Source organism: Pseudopodoces humilis, chromosome 1 (assembly GCF_049639895.1).
Source record: "Pseudopodoces humilis isolate 2021_Gansu_Grassland_sample_001 chromosome 1, ASM4963989v1, whole genome shotgun sequence".
Lineage (NCBI taxonomy): Eukaryota > Metazoa > Chordata > Aves > Passeriformes > Paridae > Pseudopodoces > Pseudopodoces humilis.
In genome coordinates, this window is record NC_142200.1 from 69,690,323 (window position 1) to 69,711,743 (window position 21,421).

General features: G+C 41.3%; 1 protein-coding gene across 1 annotated transcript in view; it reads right to left on the minus strand.

Annotated features, from left to right (window-relative positions):
* Positions 1 to 21,421, minus strand: part of ABCA13 (ATP binding cassette subfamily A member 13) — a 194,842-nt gene that overhangs the window by 25,655 nt on the left and 147,766 nt on the right. The window contains 3 exon segments of the mRNA XM_088051690.1: positions 1,374 to 1,466; positions 5,397 to 5,500; positions 7,861 to 8,000. Coding sequence (XP_087907816.1) covers positions 1,374 to 1,466; positions 5,397 to 5,500; positions 7,861 to 8,000 — 337 coding nt within the window.

Consider the following 21,421-nt stretch of genomic DNA (forward strand, 5'->3'; position numbering starts at 1 on the left):
GGGTGCCTATTCGATGGACAAAACCAGCCACGAAAGATCTGAAGATTGATGCCCTCAGTCAGTCTCTGATCGGCTGCCAGGTGACACCACAGGAGCAACAGATGTTTCTGGATTGAATCGTGTCAAGTCATAGTCTGTTTGTGAGAAATTCCTGTGAAGATCTGAGAAGAGTGCAGAGACTCTATCTAATTGTGCACGAAACAAATTTTAGTTGTGTGTTTACCCCTTTTTGCAAACTGCTTTCACGCTTAGACTACATATATACCAGAGCACGTGTGTTAAAAAATAGCTAGATAATAGTTAAAATAAGGAGTTTAGTGTGTGCAGTGATTATTATATTAGTATAAGGTATAAGTATTCCCCCTTCAGGAGCTAGTGTAAGCATCTTTGAAAGTTCATTTAACGATTAAAGTTTTACCCGTGAGCTGGCAAACGTGATGCCATTTGCATAGGACAACCTAGTTCCATCTTCCTAATCTGTGGAGATAGGGCATGGAATGGAATTCCTGCTAGTCCACATGGAGGGCCATGTTATCTTAAGAACCTTACTTTGTTCTATCCAAGCTTACACCAATTGCTGAATGTAGCTAGCAAAGTGAAAAACATCAAACAGTCAAAGCGAAGCCTGAATGTATTAAGGCCTAGCAACTCTAAAAAGGCTCGCTTGTTAGACTAAGAAAGGATTAAACTTAACATCCACAATGTTAAGTGAGCTTTCAGCCGATGTGTGTACATCATGCAGTATTACAAAATCAAGCTGCAATTGACTTTTTGCTCTTAGCACAAAGACATGGTTAAGAGGAGTTTTTGAAGGCATGTGCTGCTTGAATCTTACTGATCATTCAGTTTCCATCCATAAGCAACTACAACAGCTACAGGATGGGTTACATGCCCTGAAAGAAGATAGTGACCCCATTGGAAGTTGGTTTGCCAGCTGGGGCATCACCGGATGGTTGAGGTCTCTTGTGCTAGAAGGGGGACGGACTTTACTTACAGTGTTAATTGAGATGACAATCTAAGTTGTATGCTATCTTATCCAAAGCCTGGTTTGTGCAAAAAGAGAAAGGGGGAATTGTTGATATATTTTATATATTAGTAAAGGCCTGTATGCACAAACCAGCCTTTGAAATAAGTCGTGATATTAAGGGCTAAAATCCTTGAAACTTGCCTGCAGAAGAGAGAGTAAAGCAAAACAATATTCTTGTGTACAAGGAGAAAAATGTAAACCTGTGTGTGTTAGCCAATAGTAGCTTCCTCTGCCCGCGGACCCTGTAAAACCCTATAAAAGGTGTGTTAATAATAGAAATAAACGGCATTCATGATTACTTCTGTGAAGACTGGTGAATAGCTGGCGGTCTCTCAATATATAATACCTGTTTTTAATGTGCTGGGGAGAGCCAAGACACTTGAAAGCTCCATTGACCATAATAGCAAGCCTTGTGCAGAGAGCTTCACATTCTTCCATACTACAAAATAAATCAAGGGGGAAAAATAAATAATTAGTAGTGAAAACAGAGAACATTATTTATACCTAACTTTACTTAAAATGAAAGAATCTGGACAGCTGCAAAAACAGAAATAAAACCTTTGGCTTGGTAACTGTCATGGAGTTACTTTACCTTTAAGAAAGTTTAAGTTGCTGGGAACTGCCTGGAGTCTTTTCTCCTGACCAATTATCGGTCATTGCTGAGAATTGACAGCAGTTTAGGCCATTGAAAAGTGGGATCAACTTGTGAACCCTACCTTAAAGTGTAAAACCAGAGCTCTCTTGGTTCTCTTTGTTTCCTGGCTGGGAAGGGTGGCAGAGCTCCAGGCCTCCCGTTCCCTGCCCAGGCCGTGCGGCCGGGCGGGGACTGGGCTGGGCCCAGCGTCTCCCGGCCGGGGAGATGCGGGCCCTGCGGAAAAAGTTTCCTCCGGGCTCCGGCCGGGCCAGGCCGAGCCGATCTCTGGCTCGGCTGCAGGTTTTTTGCTGTAACTAAATTCACTAGAAACTGCTGAGTGAAGAAGGAGAGAGGCTCTGGACCTGCAGCAGGCTGGGCGCGGCGACTACACTCTCCAGAGCAGCCATGAGGAACTTTCCATCGCAGATGGCTCCAGCTCCTGCACCGGCCGAGGCCACAGAACTACCTACAACAGCCTGGGCAAGATTTTAACTCTTTCATTTCCCAGATGAGACTTGCGGATTAATCTTTTTATCCAGACAGAGAAAAAGAGAGTGATCAACATGAAAAGAGACTTTATAAACTACCAGTGACAGGAAAGAAAAGAAGCTTCAGAAAAGGTAGAGAATTAAGAAGATGCTTTAATTAAGCTGAAATATCTTTCTGTTAAAACTATGGAAATGGACAATAAAGTCTTGAAAACACTCCTTTAATTCATGACAGTATATAGGGAGGAATAGAGTGTTCAAAGTGTAAATTTTGAGTAAAAAAGTAGAGTAATTATGGTACAGTGAAGTGCTGGAAGATTTGAAGCCTTGAGAGGCAATGAGAAAACTGTTTTCTAGTGAAGCTCACAGAAACAGATGAAGAAGACTTTTTGCCTTTGAATAACTTATCCTTAAAAATCCCATCCCTAGACTCATGGCCCATGCACACTTGAGAGTGATGTGAAAATGGGAGGAGTGGGCTCTAATAACAGCAGCTCTGGGCAGCTAACATTAGAGCAATGGAAAACTATAACAAAAAATAGTTTTTCTTGTGAGAAACTCCATAAATTAACAGGAAGAAACTTCTGTTTCTCTATAAAGACTGGTGAAAAGACTGTAGCAAGAATTGGGACTGTTTTAACCATCAAAGTTCCAAAGTTTTTGTCTCTTTTGTCATGTGAACAAGGGAATAGTGGGTAGACAGGGGATGAAAAGGTTTTTCTGGAAGTTTATTCTGGTGTTCTTATTGTAGTTTGTCAATAAACTTTCTTTTTTTTTTCCTTTTAAGTTTTATGCCTGTTTTGCTCTTGTTCTAATCCATATCTCACAGCAAGAAATAAGTAATTTTCTTAGTTATTGGTTTAAAACCACGACAGTAACAGTCAAAGTTGTAACACTAATCAGTATACACCAGCAGTTATTACCACATGACAACTAGAAGAGAGCCTTAAACCATTATTTATATTTTTAGTCTGTAACTAATTGGACCATTCTGGTCAGAATATAAAGGCATCATTACCACAGGCAAACTTATAAGTAGTCTCAGGACTGCTGCTGAGGGAGTCATGAACTGTTATTCCCTTTAATACCTATTTGTGATTATTCTGAGCTAAAGGATAAAGGGAGAAGAATGAAAAGCTTGCTCAGCCTTTCTTTTGCATAGTACATGGCCTTGAAAAAAGTTACCCTCTGCAGGGTAACCCTATTGCAGGATAGAATATCCAAAACAGTACAATCCAAACAGAATTTAGGAAACTGAAATGCATCTGAATAGAAAAGCAGGGTTCTCCTAGATTGTAACTGCTTCAGATGATAAAATAACAGCTTTAACTTGTAAAACTTATGGCAGATGGGCTGCTACCCTACATATTATGCAGAATTGTGTGAGTAGCTCTTTCAAAGAAGCACTTTAGACATAAAGACCCATATGGAACACATCCATCATCTCAAAGATGTTTGGTGTTCTACAATTCACTGTGCGCCCTCCCCAGCGCTTCTGGGACAGCTAAACAGAGACATCTTGTATGCCTCAACCATGTACCAGTCCAAGTCAAAGTGCTTTGACTGAGTGGACATTGGCAATTAAGTACTGCCCTAGGAACAATTTCTTTATAATATGACAGGGCTGTGGTGAGAACTGCCAAACTGGTATGTCTGAGAAAGACAGATCTTCCCACAGATAAGGAAATTCACCAAATAACTTGGCAAAACATTCCCTGGCTGTGGCAAAATTACACAAATTTAGGGCTCTAGGGACAGCTGATAAAGCCTCACCCCTCCCCATTTAAAACAGAGGTTTTGTCTCTGAAATTTAAGTAAATGTTTATCTATGAAAAGTAGGTGAACAGTCCACAAAACTTGATTTTTACACAGCAAAAACATCCTCTCTATACCTTACACATGTACTAGCTGACATGTAAGAAAGTTCACTTCATATATAAAATTCCTGTACTTATACAAGTAAATAATCTCAAAGCCCCAATGGCCTTCAGAAAATAGTATAAATAGTTTAAAATAATTTCTCCTTTCTTCACCCTGGCACAACAATGTGAACAGTATCACTGTACTTATTGACTGCTTGAAGTCATTCATTTGTAGAGCTAAATGTATAGTTAGTACAATTTGATGGATTTTTTGTTTGTTTGTTTATCATACAAAAACTGTTTAGCTGGTGTTTGACAACCAGAGGTTCTTAATCTGAATGGAAAAGTCAAAACCTATTTTTTCCTGAAAATCACTGAACTGAATTCACAACGCATAACCCACATTCCCTAAATAAGTGTGCTGGTAAGTACTTGGCCATCAAACACAGGTACATGATTTTCAAAATTCAGCTTCCATAAATAAGACAGTGGGAACTTTCTGGAAAAATTTTCTATTAATAATGGACGGGGACAACAAATAAATTTTAATAATATCTAAAATACCTAAAAAAATCTGAAAATAGAAAGCATTGGAGGAAGTTTGGCCACATTCCTTTATTAATTCATCTATACTTCAAATCTCATTTGGCCAAATTTTTCATTGTTGTTTTGATTTTTGAATTCTGTCTTCTCTGGACATGTTTTCATGATCTCTCCCTCATTTAAAGAAATTTTATATATAATTATACATAGTATATGTATATTGTCTAAGGGAACATTTGATTTATTTCATTTCACTATAGATGTTATATAACAGTATTGATGTTTCCTCCATTAAACCAATATACCACTATCAATAGACCATATCAGAGAACTGACAAGATATTTAATGTAGACGGACTCTTCTAAGAGGATGGAGTCTCTCCTACCATCTCCAGTAATGCATAAGAGAATAGCAGACGCATCCATCTTCAGGATGCCATGGCTTACTCTTCATACACTGATGCAAAGCAGAAACTTAATAAAATCAGAAGGTTGTTCACTCACATCTCCCTTTGTAAGGATTTTTATGGTACCCAGATACAAAAAAGTAACCTGATGTTCCAAGCAAGAAGAGACACTACAACACTGAGTAAAAAGAGCAAGAAAAAAGAAAAATCAATTACATCATCTTTGCTGTGCCTGCAGCCCCTTGAGCAACACTCTATTCTTTAAAAATTAAATATGAAAAGTATTTCAGATGTAAATAGGTTCCTTATCATGGACAGGAAGGAATTGGCATAAAGTTTCAATACTTAATCTGTGTTTCACAACAGTGAGCATATCTTCAGAATATACTCCTCTGCAGCACAGGAATAGGCTGGCTGCTGGAATAAGGATCTTACCTGTGGGATGTCAGCACAACTGCACAACCATCCTGAACTTCCTTCAGGATAGCTTTCCAAAGGTAGCATTTAGAACAGGGATCCATCCCAGAGCTGGGCTCATCCTACAGGAAATATGAAAACGGCACAGCAGCATGGAAAAAGCATACCACAGGTTCTGCCCAGCATGAAGAATTAACACAATTCACAAAAGAATCATATGTTTTTCTATTTAAATGTCACAATTTCAGAGGGTCACTTAAGTGACACCCTGATCAATGTTTTGCTTTAACACATACAGTTTAATGTCTAAATCTATGGAAGGCACATTTTAGTAAAGAAGTATATATCCATAAATAATATTTAAATATATCTAAATGTATCTATAAATGCTTATCATATATATATAATTTTTTTATGTATGTATAGTTATAAGGATTAATTATATCTGTTTAATTATATACATACGCTCTTTTTGATAAGAGACACTTGCAAGTGGTTCTGCTCACTTTCTGGAAGGGTTTGGTGACTGTTTCTGATCTGCATACACATCTGCCATGTGCACAAACAACTGGAGAAGTCCTGTCACTCCCAGATGTCTACACTGCCCATCCCATATCCAGGTGTTTGATAAGAATTTTGGATTTGACATCTTATACCAGTTACTCCCACAGCCCTTTTTAAGAGGCATTTTCACTTACAGTGGATAGAATTCACAGGATTAAATAACACTAACTCAGTGCAAACCAACTGGCAAACCCATTTCCCACTTGGATGGCTCTCATGTAGAAAGATGTGCTGCTACAAAATCTACATTTCTTATTATTATCTATTCCTCCTTTCCTCACTAAATCAAATTTTTACTTCATCCACTCATGAAAACAAAAGGAATTATATTTGATTGACAAATACAGTCTCTGTTACTACAAGACTGGAAGAAGGAAACTCTTCCAGTTGCTTTTTATCTAGTGGAATTCCATGGGGAGCGTCAGCACCTGTTGGACAGGTATGGCTTTGACTAGAGTATTTCCAGCAAGGAATCCCATCTAAAACCTGGAAGCAGAGTTTTCAAGAAACAAAGCAAACAAAACATCCAGTTTGAGGGTAATTTTAGCACTTCACTACCAATGTCAGAGGTTGTAAAATTCAGTTCAGTCTCCTATTATCTGTGGATTGCTAACAAAGAAAACATAAAAAGCAATAAAAATAAAGCAACCCACAATATTGCTGAAATTAATAGCTATGATCCTGGATACAATTTAGAAGCAGATTCAGTAGCTTATATTGATGTCTTTGCTTTCAGGAAAAATAATAATAAAAACTCCATCCTTTTAAAATACTGGAAAACTCCTTTAAAACCTGCTAGCTTTCTAAAGACAACAAATGTTTAAAATGTTTAGCTATCTTTCTTTCCTCTTTTCATTCTATATGCAACAGTTTGTGCCCTGCAGCAAGAAGTAGGCTGAAATGGATACTTGCAGTGGTACCCTGTCAAAAAGACCTTCTAAACCATTTGTGGCATTTCTTAAGGTCAGGAAAAAAGCACTGATTTAAGATAATCTCCTCCTTTTTGTAGCTGAACCAGAGTCAGTTAAAGTATAAAATGCAAATAAATTATCTTTGCTTAGAAGTGAGGTAATGGTAGGCAGTTAGAAGCAGCAAAATGTGTCTAATCTTCTGAAACACAAACCCCAGAGAATCAATTTTATCTGGTTCAACTTAGCCTGTGATCTCTTCCTGGAAGCCATGGTTTCCCTCTCAACTCCGAGGAGCAGCTTTCCTACCGCTGACTGTTTTGAAACGCTTATTGCACTACTGAACAGGTTTAGCTCTTCCCAGCCAAGTTTTAAGAAAGCAATGTTCAATATTCTCTAGTGAAATGATAGGCAATTATATGAAAGAGAATGTAGTGTTGTAATGATGCAGTTCTCAAAGCTTTGTAACTTCCTGATCTTCAATACAAAATGCATTGTTTGCATTGGAGTGGCCAGTATCAGGCCTAAATGGGCAATAGTATGCAAAACAGCCTGGGATAAGTAATTCAAATTAATATCATTCCTAAGAATTATTTGATAGTGTGACTTTTGAATGCAACAAAATGAAAGAACTAGCCAGACTTATGAAATAAATACAACTGAGCAAGAATTAGGAGTATCCTGAAAGAACATGGGTCAATTAAACACATATTTGGAGTGTGGAGTACTACAATTGTATTTGTGTTGAGAGCTTTTTATTTCTGCTCACCCAATTGCTCCAAGGAAGAAAAAAATAGGGAAAAAAAACAATTTCACTTTCTATATTTGTGAGCACTGGAGAATAAAATTGAAGTAATTCATACAGCAGAACAAAGAAGACAGTTGCACATCCATGTATCAATTACTCCCTGACTGATCAGGAAACTACCTGAATTTCTTTAGAGCAACATACAAGACAACAAAATTAAATGCAGCTCATTTTTAGTAACCACAATATTACTTTTACTCACCAGTAAAAGTATTTGGGGTTTACCAACTAAAGCCACAGCAGTAGAGAGCTTCCTTTTTGTGCCAGCACTGTAAGTTCTCACTAGTTTGTCAGCATGGGCATTGAGGTGTAACCGGTTAACAAGGTCCTCTGCAACCTGTGGTTTGTAAATTTGAAGGCCAACAAAGATGAGTCAGATTAGGTAGCATTTGTGAATTGATTGAAAGATCATTCTGTTCATGCATGTTAAGAAAATGTACGTGTTGTTTCCTTATTTACCCACACTTGCTGCATATTATTACTTTTGAATCTCAAACACAGAGAAAAAGCTTCTGTGAGGCCCCTTCCATTTTCTCGTTCAGAAATCTGGCTTTGTCACTGCTCAGCACAATCATTTGTATCTGGTTTGCATCCATGGGTCAATGATCTGAAACATTTCTCATTTCAACTTATTCTCCACTATTTATTTGATCAAATACCTGAGTAACTGAAAATTCAAGCAAAAACTTCTCCATCAGCTACAAAAAGAAGATGAAAATGTCAGAAAAGCAAGTCACAATTGTGGATTTTGAGCTTCTTTAAGACAAAATGAAGCAGGACTAAATTAATATACCTTTGTAATAACTGAGAGGGGTAAATTGATCCTAGCTGGATTGATTTTAATTGCTTTAAAAAAGAATGTATGATGTGAGCAAGCTGGGAAGGCATGTGAGCACAGCTGGAGACAACATGCTCATGCTGTACCCTATGGCCTTTCTTCTTTACCCTGTCAGACAGAGACAGTCCTGATATACAAGGCTCCCTATAACAGTGGTGCTAGAGAATATTAAATGTAGCAATAATCTTAATCAATCTATATCAGCTACCACTGCTGGACTGTCCAAGAAGATATTTATTAAATAAAAAGAAAAACGTGAGGGGCACAGCAGCGACTTTTCTACTTGCTGCTGCCGAATTCACCCTGCAAAGCTGCAGGTGTTTGGCATACTCCTGGGGGGCTGTGTCATCAAAGAGTGATCAATTTTGTAACAGAACAAGTGGGTCTTCTGCCTGTATGTAGGACAGATAGAAAATTTTTGTAAAACAAGGAGATGCATGGTGCTCTTATTGCCCAGCATTAGCTGCCAGAGCACCCCCAGCAGTATGGTTCATTCTCTTTGCTTTCTCTACATTACCTTCAGCAAAAAGCAAGGAGGGACTTCAAGGCTTAATCATACCAGATGGACAGTCTTCAATTAATTCAAAAGCCCAATAGAAAAAAAAATTAATTAAACAGTATTTTGAATTAATATTCACAGTCCATCATGGACAAACCGCTACAAGCATAATAATACTTTCCATAGGAGAGTTTTATGCAAACAGCTTTGGAAATAATCAAGATATTCATTACCCTTTTAGCAAGGTATTTCAAATGATACTTATAAGAGACATCTCTGAGATCAAGTTTTCTGTAAGAAGGAACAATGCTGCAGAGGTGAGAATTTACAGTATGCTTGTGATGATCCTTGGACTGGTGTCCATAGTCACTGTGTTTGACGTACCTGGATGTATAACCTGACAGCAGTGTATGTTCTCATACAAAAGCCAAATTTCAGGAATACCGTTCTGTCTACATTACATGCAGAGAGGTTTTTTTTAAAAAAATCATAACTGTTAAACTAGCCACAGGTAATATTATACTGAAAAGTTCAAGGCTTCTGCTATATCAAAATTAATTCACAATAATTTACTTCCAATTAGAGATTACAGCTGTGGCTTTAAAAATGGTGAATCATCTAAGCTATATTTATTCTAAGATAAGATAGTTGAGCTTTGTTTTGTGTTTTGGTTTTTTTTTCGCTTCTAAGTATGGGTCTCATTATACACCAAAGTAGCACACGAAGTGAAGTCCTCTAAAGCATATGGTAGACAGCTTATCCTGTCTACAAAACTGACTTGACTCTACCACTGGGAATACATGAATGTTAGTAACTAAAGGATTATCCTCCTAGATAATCATCAACAATCACACAAATTACACAGAAAAGCTCATAGGAATTTAAGACCAGAAAATGAAAAAAATATGCAATCCCATGTTTACACCAAATATACATTTTAAACTACAATAAGATCCAAGAGTTATTAAAAAATAATCAAGAGATGACTATGCATCACAGGTGAAATGTAGTCAAAACTATCCTTTGGCTATTGCTAGAATCATTCTTTCTAAGACTGCTTTGAAGTGTCATCTAAAGTGAGCAAAATGCCTTTTTTTAAAAGAGACAATGAATGCTGCATGGGGAAGAATTTAGAAGGTCAAGGAATAGTGATAGAGTGAGAAGAAAGTAACCATTCCAGTTAGATGGGTCTTCCTGTAATCCGTAGCCTCTGAGGAGACTCCATCATGTCAGGTATAAACATAAAGCTCTTTGTAGGGAGCAACATTAAAAAGAACTGACTTTGCATGATTTGCAATTCCTCACATTGAATTCTCCTCTCTCTGGTGTGTGCTCAAGCATTCAGCATGACTACACAATATCCTGTTTCATACAAGGAGATAAAGCCTGGAAAGCATCCTGATAGAGAAATTTTTCAAGAGAAGGTTTAAAAGCTAAATAGGTAAAAAGAGAGGGGTGGGAATAATTTCATAGTACCCACTTCGCTGCTGCTTTAAATGTGGAGAGCTTCCAAGATAAACCTTGCAGATCATCACAGTGCACAACACAATCTGGCCTGATATATATATACCCTATATATACCCCTTTGGTGCAAAACATATCAAATTAGAACTGATTTGGAGCCATCAGCAACATAAAGGCAGAAGGAAGGGCCAACTTTCTTATTCCTAAATATTTCCCAGTTGCACCTAAAAATGTCTCCTATTCCTGCTACCCTACTCAACTCTTACATTTCAAAGAGCACTGCAGATTATGGCTCAGCAAATACAAGAATATAGAGTTCAATCTTCTTTCAGGAGATGACCCCAAGACTTTTTTCTTTAATACAAATTATAAGATTTTTAGTAATGTTTCAGCTTCATCAGTAATACCTAAGCAACAACAAAACAGTAATTTGAATGAAATTAGAAGTAGGACACATTATGTATATATTACATATTAGCTATATTGTAGAGGAGCCTGAATATCTCCAATATAACTTCATTTGTCTGTATAGCCAGTCTTTTGCATCATAGTGCACCGTAAAATAAATAGAAAAATATCCCTCTTAAACTACTATAAATGAAAGATAGAATTGAGCATAGAATTGATCAGTCTTCAGATAGAGATACACACATTTATGCCAGAGAATTACAGTTCTAATGGTTTCCTTCCTGTAGTGAATGTGAGATATATACATAAGCACCTTCTCTCCCTCCTTGTCATATTCACCATGATGCTCTAAAGTTTCAATGACCTTCAGCAGCAAAGAGTGAGAAGCAATTTAGGAAGTTGTTAAGACTGAGGCCGAATCAAAAGCTACAGTTATGCAAATACATACATTGTAACCACACTTGAACCATGAAAATATTTAATGTCTATTCATGGCTGTAATAATGTATTTAAATTTTTCCTTCCTTCCTCCCCACACCAGCAGTAAAAATTACTACAGACTTCACATCTGTCAGCAAGCTATTTCCCTATTTTCCAATATTTCTTAAAACTATTTACTTTGTTTCTCATAAGTTCTAATAAATTTAGCAAAATATTTTCCCCAAAATTAATTTGGGCTAGCCCACCTAGCTTTAGAGCAGGTATTGGAATGAGTCCTTCAGTCTGTAGCATCTAAACAAAATCCCCTGATAGTTTGTGGAGCTCTTAAAGACAATATTCATTCCAGAAGAGGCTGTAAGACAATTCAACTTCTTGCACACATGCCAATATCTGTGGGAGTAAGGGTCAAAACAGGCATGGTCTCCTCCATCCACCGGGGAACTAAGAGGTGCATCCATTCCACTAAAAAGCAGCAGTTGTGTAACCACTAATGCCTATGGCTTTCCACTCCCTTTAAAAATTACTTCTAATATTCAAGTGAAAAATTAAGTGGTGCTAAGGACTTTCAGTCTGAGTGTCTTCCAGAAAAACTTGGAGTTAGTGAAGACTCAATCTTTTTAAAGACTAGAAACATTATAGTGTGTCTCTCTTCACTTGAAAGGTGGTATCCATCAGTGTATTAATTTTCATTATTTCTGACACAATAAATAAAATTAATAACGTCTTACAATTTATTTAAACAAATTCTTGTAAAGCAAATCTGACTCAATAGTGAAAACATGTATCATACTTAGTATAAATGATAATAAACATGGATTAAATTCTAGAGGCATCTGAAAAATAACTTCACATGTCCAAAGCAGTAATTCAAAGTGCCAGGTTATGAGTAAGTGGATACACTGTAGTTTGAACATCATAAACACAAATCTTTCATCAATCCCACACAAAACAGTATTTATTTGGCTTTCAAGTAAACTCAGAACTGTTAGATTTCTTACATTTAGAAAGTGCATATCAGTGGTCAAGTTTCTGGGGAGCAATATTTTTTATCCCAGAATCTCATAAAACTATACACACTAATTCTGCTCGCGGTCCAAATCAAACATACAAAGAATAAATGAACTTACAGATTCCCATTTCCAGCACCTACAGAATATAATGTGTAAGGAAATAATTGAGATTCTAGAATCAGAGCATAATCTTCCTGAAGAGTTAATGAAAAGAGAAAGAATAGTGACATTCCAGAAAGTTACCTTAGAAGACCTGCTAAAGTTTCTTTTGAGATACAAAACAGAAGTTCTAGTGCGAATGAGGGAAGCCATTTGATGCTGTGTTAATAACTGTAATTTTTTAACAAGCTGAGTGTTGTATTTTGGAACAAATTGAGATCCAGGAAGTAGATATAATAAAGAAATAAAAATTAAAAGTACTATGCTTAATCAGTATCCTTCTAAATAACATAAAAGCTTTACTCAGTTTACAAAACTTACAATTTTGAACAAAAAGAAACTTCCAGAGAAGATTTGTGAAGTAAAACTTCACATTACATGTGACGCTTAACACTGATAGTAAATGACCCATTTTTCTTTCGGTTTCCCATTCATTTAATTACTGTTTTGGAATATTAAGTGCACTCAATGTTATGTCAAGCACTTAACCTCCTGCTGCTAATAAATCTGTCTAGCAAAGGATTTGGTCCTTGAAGGTAGTGCCTCAGTAGACAACTTCAGCAGCATCACAACCTGTAAGTCACCTGCCTGCTCACCAATTTCTTAAAAAAAAAAAGTGAATATATGTCTTTTTTCCTTATCAAACCAATGTACTCTCTAGAATATATGTGTCTGTGCATATTAATGTAATTAGTCACTGGTAAATATTCAGAAGCAGGCTTGTAGTGCTGTATCACAGGCAGGAGGGAATGATGAGAAAATAGCTGCTTACATTTCCATACAGCTACTCCTCTAAAGCATTCCAAAGCCTTATTTTCTTTATAGGCAGCTGAAATGCTCACTTTCTCCAGGCACCAGCCATTTCTGAGTTGAAGCACAACAGCTGTTAAGCATTTGACAGCAATGCCACAGAGTCAGGAGGGCCCACTGACAGAAACATTTGTTTTCCTCTGAGATAGCTTCATTTCAGTTTTTAATAAAGGCAGACCAGAGCAGCTAAATATTATTTGCAGGAGTGCTTTGATGCCTTGATCACAAGCATACGGCAACAAAGTCTGCTCTGCAATCTATGCAGACAAAAAATTAAGACAACTGAAAGGAAGAATGATCTCTCTTTCACAAATGTGATGATAAGCCACAGAAGGCTGACTACAAAGAATAGTCTAAGCCGATACCTAGATCATATGAGATCCAGGAAGGTTAACATTCGTCTTCTCCCTTAACATTCGTCTTCTCCCAGTGCACACAGTAACATAATTCATGGTTTTTTCATCCATTTGAAGAGGAACAAGTATGTGACATACCATACCAGTTAAGGAACTTTTCCCTAATTGCTATGGAGGAACTGTCACTTCATGAAGAAAACAGGTAATTATAGTTCAGAGCTTCAGTGCAGTAACAACCATCTCTTAATATATTTCTTTTGGATCGAGGGAAATATATGCAAGTTTTCAGTATCCTGCTAGTAGTCTGAAGTAAAAATTAGCAAAAATGAATTATCAAGGGTAAACAATCAAACAAAAGACTGTGATAATGAGAGGAATGACAGGTTTGTCTTTACAAACAAGCTGTGGGTCTGCTGATAAGATGAAACTATCACTGAGAGATAGCAGAAACAATGGGATGGATTCCACTGAAAGATGAAAGGGACATTGAGGAAACGCCATGAATTCCACAAGAGTTAAGAATTAAGAGGGGGTTATGCATGGGGGGGGGGGGGGGGGGGGTGAAATCTCAGGTATTAAGCATTCTGGGAAGCCTGTACCTCTCAAGTACCTCAGCCTATGGGGAAAGAGAGAAGGGACATGTGGCCAGGAATTAGGATAAAAAGGAGGCTGCGCCCTCCAAAAATTTGAGAGACCCCAGGGGAATGCCCCATGGCCTCTCCCTTTATTCAAATGAAGTAAAAGGACTCCTCTGTCTCCTTTTTGGACATAAACCTCTGGTGTTTGTCGATTAATTTTCCTGACAATTTTTGAGGGCTCAGTTCGGGATATTTCCGGTCTGGGGCAGTGGGCAGCGAGTGGAGCTGAAGGCGCGCCTCACCCAGTTTCAGTGATCAGCTCCCCTTGGTGGCCGCTGGCACCGGGCGATTGATTGGCTTCCTGAGACTGTCCAGGAGACAGACGAGTGGACCAGGGGAGTCCGTGAAGAGTCCACAGGGAAGGACCACTGAAAATCTCACCAGTGAGTAAAATGGGATCTTTGGGGAGCAAGCCTGGGAGGGCACCCAGCGAGGGTAGCACAGGTAAACCTGGGAGGGCATCCATGGAGGGTAGCACAGGTAAACCTGGGAGGGTACCCATGGAGGGTTGCAAAGGTAAAGTTGAGAAGGGGTCCCAGCAAAAGGGATGATGATCCCATAAATACCCCCGAGAGTCCCTTGGGTAGAATGCTGAGATCTTGGGATAAATTATGCATTCACCCAGAAGTAACTATGGAGATGATGGTAAAATATTGTTATTATGTATGGCCAGAGTATAAGTTGCCAAATGGACTTATATGGCCACCTTATGGAACAGACAGAATTTGTCTGTGTCAAATTCTGTGGAGGTCTTTAGGAGAATTGGAAAGGATGGATTGAAAGGGAATGTGGATTGATATGGTTTAAACAAGCAACAGGAGAAATCTATGTCTTAAAAAAGAAGGAAAAAGGGGGTAAGAGGAAAAGGATGAAAACTGGGATGTTTTTTAGCACCTTCCCCTGTCTTGTCCTCCAGTTTTGCCAGCTGACCCAGGGCCAGCTGCAGGTCCACTGTATCCTCACCTTCCAGAGCAAAGGGATCAGGGAAATGCTGTTCCTATAGCTCCACCTGAGGTTAACAAGGGTGTAGGGGAAGGGGAGCAGTATATCTTGTCACCCCCTAGAACTAGAAGGGGAACTCAATTGAGGAAATCAGAAGCCCCCTGGACCCAAGTGTCGTGGTTTTAAACCAATAACTAAGAAAATTACTTATTTCTTGCTGTGAGATATGGATTAGAACAAGAGCAAAACAGGCATAAAACTTAAAAGGAAAAAAAAGAAAGTTTATTGACAAACTACAATAAGAACACCAGAATAAACTTCCAGAAAAACCTTTTCATCCCCTGTCTACCCACTATTCCCTTGTTCACATGACAAAAGAGACAAAAACTTTGGAACTTTGATGGTTAAAACAGTCCCAATTCTTGCTACAGTCTTTTCACCAGTCTTTATAGAGAAACAGAAGTTTCTTCCTGTTAATTTATGGAGTTTCTCACAAGAAAAACTATTTTTGTTATAGTTTTCCATTGCTCTAATGTTAGCTGCCCAGAGCTGCTGTTATTAGAGCCCACTCCTCCCATTTTCACATCACTCTCAAGTGTGTATGGGCCATGAGTCTAGGGATGGGATTTTTAAGGATAAGTTATTCAAAGGCAAAAAGTCTTCTTCATCTGTTTCTGTGAGCTTCACTAGAAAACAGTTTTCTCATTGCCTCTCAAGGCTTCAAATCTTCCAGCACTTCACTGTACCATAATTACTCTACTTTTTACTCAAAATTTACACTTTGAACACTCTATTCCTCCCTATTTACTGTCATGAATTAAAGGAGTGTTTTCAAGACCTTATTGTCCATTTCCATAGTTTTAACAGAAAGATATTTCAGCTTAATTAAAGCATCTTCTTAATTCTCTACCTTTTCTGAAGCTTCTTTTCTTTCCTGTCACTGGTAGTTTATAAAGTCTCTTTTCATGTTGATCACTCTCTTTTTCTCTGTCTGGATAAAAAGATTAATCCGCAAGTCTCATCTGGGAAATGAAAGAGTTAAAATCTTGCCCAGGCTGTTGTAGGTAGTTCTGTGGCCTCGGCCGGTGCAGGAGCTGGAGCCGTCTGCGATGGAAAGTTCCTCATGGCTGCTCTGGAGAGTGTAGTCGCCGCGCCCAGCCCGCTGCAGGTCCAGAGCCTCTCTCCTTCTTCACTCAGCAGTTTCTAGTGAATTTAGTTACAGCAAAAAACCTGCAGCCGAGCCAGAGATCGGCTCGGCCTGGCCCGGCCAGAGCCCGGAGGAAACTTTTTCCGCAGGGCCCGCATCTCCCCGGCCGGGAGACGCTGGGCCCAGCCCAGTCCCCGCCCGGCCGCACGGCCTGGGCAGGGAACGGGAGGCCTGGAGCTCTGCCACCCTTCCCAGCCAGGAAACAAAGAGAACCAAGAGAGCTCTGGTTTTACACTTTAAGGTAGGGTTCACAAGTTGATCCCACTTTTCAATGGCCTAAACTGCTGTCAATTCTCAGCAATGACCGATAATTGGTCAGGAGAAAAGACTCCAGGCAGTTCCCAGCAACTTAAACTTTCTTAAAGGTAAAGTAACTCCATGACACCAAGAGAGAGGGGTACACCAAATGCCACTCCACCAAGTTCCTTTGGGAGATCAAGGGGGAGAATTTCGGTTCGTAATGTTACCACTTACTACCCAAGATATAAGAGGATTGGTGTGGGGAGCTAGGGCCCGGTGGTCGGAAGATATCAGGATGTAATGGAAAGATAGAGTCACCCCCCTCCTCCATAGTTTATGGTAATGACCCCCCGTAATTAGCCAATAGCACCTAGCTGTGATGAAAGCAGATGGGAGTGACACTGTGAACCTCAGTTATAAAGTGTCAAATTCTTCACCAATAAACGCCATTTTTGCCATCCATCACATTGGTGTTGTGTGCAAATGAACGGAGTGACCTGGGATTGGTCACCGTGCCGTTCCTGAACCAGGTCCTCTGCCTCGCAGAAGGCAACAAAGTGGTGCCGAAACCCAGGAATCAGATTCGAAAAGTGGGAACCAAATCCGGAGAGCGGGGATTGCCTGGGCGGGGGCGGCGGTCAGGACGGCTGGACCAGTCCTGGCAGGGAAGACATTCCTGGACCCACAAGGACGACGGAGGCACTTGTGAAGGTCATATTGCAATTATATAGGCAGTGGGGTATCGATTGTAAACCTAAGGATTTTACTCTTGCAGTTGAGAGGCTTTTGCATATTGGGGTCATAGACCAACCAGTAGATATTCTCCACCCTGAGGTGTGGGAGAGATGTACCAGGGCCCTTGCTGATGAAACCATGGATTCGGGCAGTGGGAAACATCTTAAGTCATGGGGGAAGGTTGTTAAAGCTCTGTGAAAAGCTATACAAGAGCAGGAAACCTGGAGAATGGCAAAAAACTGTTGGCCACCCCAAAGTTAGGGGTCGGGGCAGCCACCCAGATGTTACAGCTCCCAGACGAGAGCGGCTCTGCTGAGCCAAAAGGGCCACAAGGGGGCGATACGTCCCCTCAATTCTCAAATCCCAATCTGCTCACAGAGGGACAGGAGAGAGCAGAAACTTTCTGGAGAGAGTTAACAGAGGAAGCCAGGGGTGCCGCGGGGAAAGCCCAGGTAGGACCACCGCCCTATGTACCCCAAGATGGCGCCGAGCAAAAAGACAAAGAGTGAGGAGAAAATGTCCTTGGTAGGAGCAGGGAACAAACGCTGGCATTGACGAGCGTACATGGTCGGGAGGATGAGAAAGATAAAGTACGTGAGAAAGAAAGAGAATGTGAAGCGAAAGAGGTAAGATGCGGGGGTGGTGCACAGAGGGAGGGGGAAAGAAATGTAAAAGACAGGAGTGGGGGAGGGAGCCGAGAGGGGGGAAAGGAGCAGAGGGTGGAACAGAGGGCGGGGAGAACCAGGAGGGAGGGAACAGCCCACCCACAAGGGACGTAGGTGGGGCCGGAGCCCAACAAAAAGGTACGGGAAACTGGAAGTAGCCAGCCAGTCGAGTTCCGACTCTGACCGAGACACCAGTGGGGACGAGTGGTCCGGGACCGACTCCTTAGAGGAGGAAACAACAAAGATAAACAAGAATATCCCTCCACATTAAAAAATAACTGAGAGAGGATACTCCTCTCACGGACTGGGGAGAGATAAAAGCTGCATGTGCCACCTGGGTCCCCCCAGCTGCGCTAGCGTTCCCAGTCCGAGTGACAGAGGGGGGACATAGAGTTCACTCACCAATAAACCCCAAAGATGTTCAAACAATTGTTAAAGCAATTGCAGAAAAAGGGCTTAATTCTGCCATGGTCACCTCCCTTATCGATGGTCTTTTTGGAGGTGACGATCTGCTGCTCCCTTTTGATATAAAACACACTTGGAGACTGATTTTTAATGGGGCAGGGATGATTGTTTTTAAACAAGATTGGGAAGGCAACTGTGCCAGACAATTAGCCCAGGTAACTGGGGCAGATCATCCGCTACACGGCTCCAGCCTGCAGCGGCTGATGGGCACAGACCCAACATGATTACACCTCAGGCGCAGGCCCAGGGTCTGTGGGCCCACGAAGTTATGACAACCACTTGTGCAGCCAGAGAAGCTATTCGCTCGGCCTCTAGAGTTATTGCTAAGCCATCACCATGGTCTACCATAAAGCTAACGAAAGTGAGAGCTTTGCACAATTTGTAGACCGCCTCCAGGCAGCTGTTGACTCCTCGGCCCTGCCCTCAGAGGCAAAAGGCCCAGTCACAGCAGACTGCTTACGTCAGCAATACAGTTTGACAACCATAGAAATCCTCCAATCACTACCAATAGAGTCAAGTGTCGCAGACATGATTAAGCATGTTGCGAAGGAGGAACATGTGGCCCCGATCCAAGCCGCAGTTTGTACAGCAATCGCTAACGTAATGGCATGCTTTAAATGCATCCAGGCAGGTCATGTTGTTGCAAATTGCCCTAAAGGGGGGGGGGGGGGCCCTAGCAGCACCCACCCCACAGCAAAACCGATTTAGAGACCATGTTGGGCTTGTGGAAAAAGGGGCACCTTGCCAGAGAATGCAGATCCAAGGCTCAGGGAAACGGGAGGGGGAGAGGACAGCAGGGTCGCACACAGTCCTCTCCCACTGGAGATGTGAGGCGGCCCAACTATGCCAATCCTGCAAGGAGCGAGGTGCTCCCAAATCTATTACCCCCCCGAGAGGCAACCACCTTCATGACTCAGCCGGTTACTCAGCCAACCCTGCCTTACCTGCCTCAGGGGCAGCAGGGATCACACTCGGGAGACATGACCCCAGGGTGGCCCTGGCAGTAAGGTGTGACAACCCACCGGTGGTATGGGGGATCTGCACCCTTTATGACACCCCAAGTGATCAAAGTATCCCCTCTGGGTCCATCAGTGTTCCTTTTCTAATTGATACAGGGGCAGATGTCACAGTCATTCCGGAGACAGATTGGCCTCCGCTCTGGAAACTAGAGGATGCCCCCATGGTAGGCGGGGTTGGAGGGTTGTCAGGAGCTCGGAGAAACACACAGCTAATAGCCATTACACTGCACACAGAAAAAGGGCCAGAGAAAACTATTGCCCTCTTCCTGTATGTCATGACAGGAATCCCAGCCCTAATAGGGAGAGACATCCTAGCTTTGCTAAAAGACAGGGCAACAAATTTACCCTAAGGGCCACTGCCCCGTACCAGCTGCCGCCAATCAGGCTTTCTTGGAAATCATCCAGCCTGGTGTGGGTCGAGCAGTGGCCCGTGTCCAAGCCTCAATTAGATGCCCTTCTTGAGTTAGTTAACCATGAATTACAACAAGGTCACATAGAGTCATCTACTAGCCCGTGGAACACTCCTGCTTTTGTAATCCCTAAATGATCCGGAGAAGGGTTTCGCCTCCTCCACGATTTGCGTGAAGTAAATAAGAAAATTCAGCCCATGGGGCCTGTCCAAACACTGTTACCTATGAACTCTATGGTGCCAGAGGGCCAACCCTGTGCTGTTCTTGATATCAAAGACTGTTTCTTTTCTATACCCTTACATGAAGAAGACAAAGAGCAGTTTGCTTTCTCAGTGGTGTTTCTGAACAGCCAGCACCCCAACCTATGCTTCCAGTGGAAAGTGCTGCCTCAGGGGATGGTCAACTCACCTACAATCTGCCAAATCACAGTCGATCAAGCGCTAGCACCGATCCATCATAGCAACTTGACTGCTACCATCATCTAGTACATGGATGACATCCTGATTGCTGCACCCTCGGGAGGTCAGGTAGACCAGTTAGTGTCAACAATCACAGAGACTCTAAAAACAAATGGCTTTGAAATTGAGAGTGTGAAAATAAAAAAGGGGCCGTGTGTAACCTTTTTGGGGGTGGGGATTACAAGCTCTTACGTATCCCCTCCCCAGGTAAAGATCCGTCGAGACATCAAAACACTCCATGATGTGCAGCAGCTGGTGGGATCCCTGCAATGGCTCCGCAACATCATCTTAATCCCACCCAAGAAGATGCCCCCCCTGTATGATCTCCTAAGAGGGAAGAATCCATGGGAACACAAAGCCCTGACAGCGGAAGCAATGGACTCTCTTGACTTTATCGAACAACAGGTATCTTTCAGTTTGCTCTCCAGATGGAAGCCCCAGGTACCACTTAATCTGAATGTGCATTTCACGAAGGGAGGGGGAGTAGGAGCACTGGCTCAAGGCCCCCCCAAAAAAGCTCACCCAATACAGTGGATAGTCCTGGGAAAACAGGCACATGCATTTTCCCCAGGACCTGAGTATCTCAGCAGCCTCATTATGAAAGGCAGAAAACTTGCCCTGAGACACCTTGGCATTGAGCCAGCCAAGATATACCTGCCTTTCCGCAAGCAACTCTCGACACAGTCAACAGTGATGTCGGAATACCTGGCGACAGCCCTGGTCAAATTCAGCGGAGAGATTCAGTATTCTACAAAGCCCCCTTGGACTCAGATGCTGGCTGTTGTCAACATGGACCTCCCACAAAAAGTCATAGACCGGCCCCAGCCAGGACCAACAGTCTTCACAGATGCATCCTCGACAACCTCCACTGTGGCTGCAGTGTGGCAATCGGAGGACGAGTGGCACTGCGTCAAAGTGACTGACTCTCAGTCCAGCAGTTAGAAGTAGCAGCCGTGGTACTGGCTGTTCCCAACAGAGCATCTTAACATTGTAACCAAT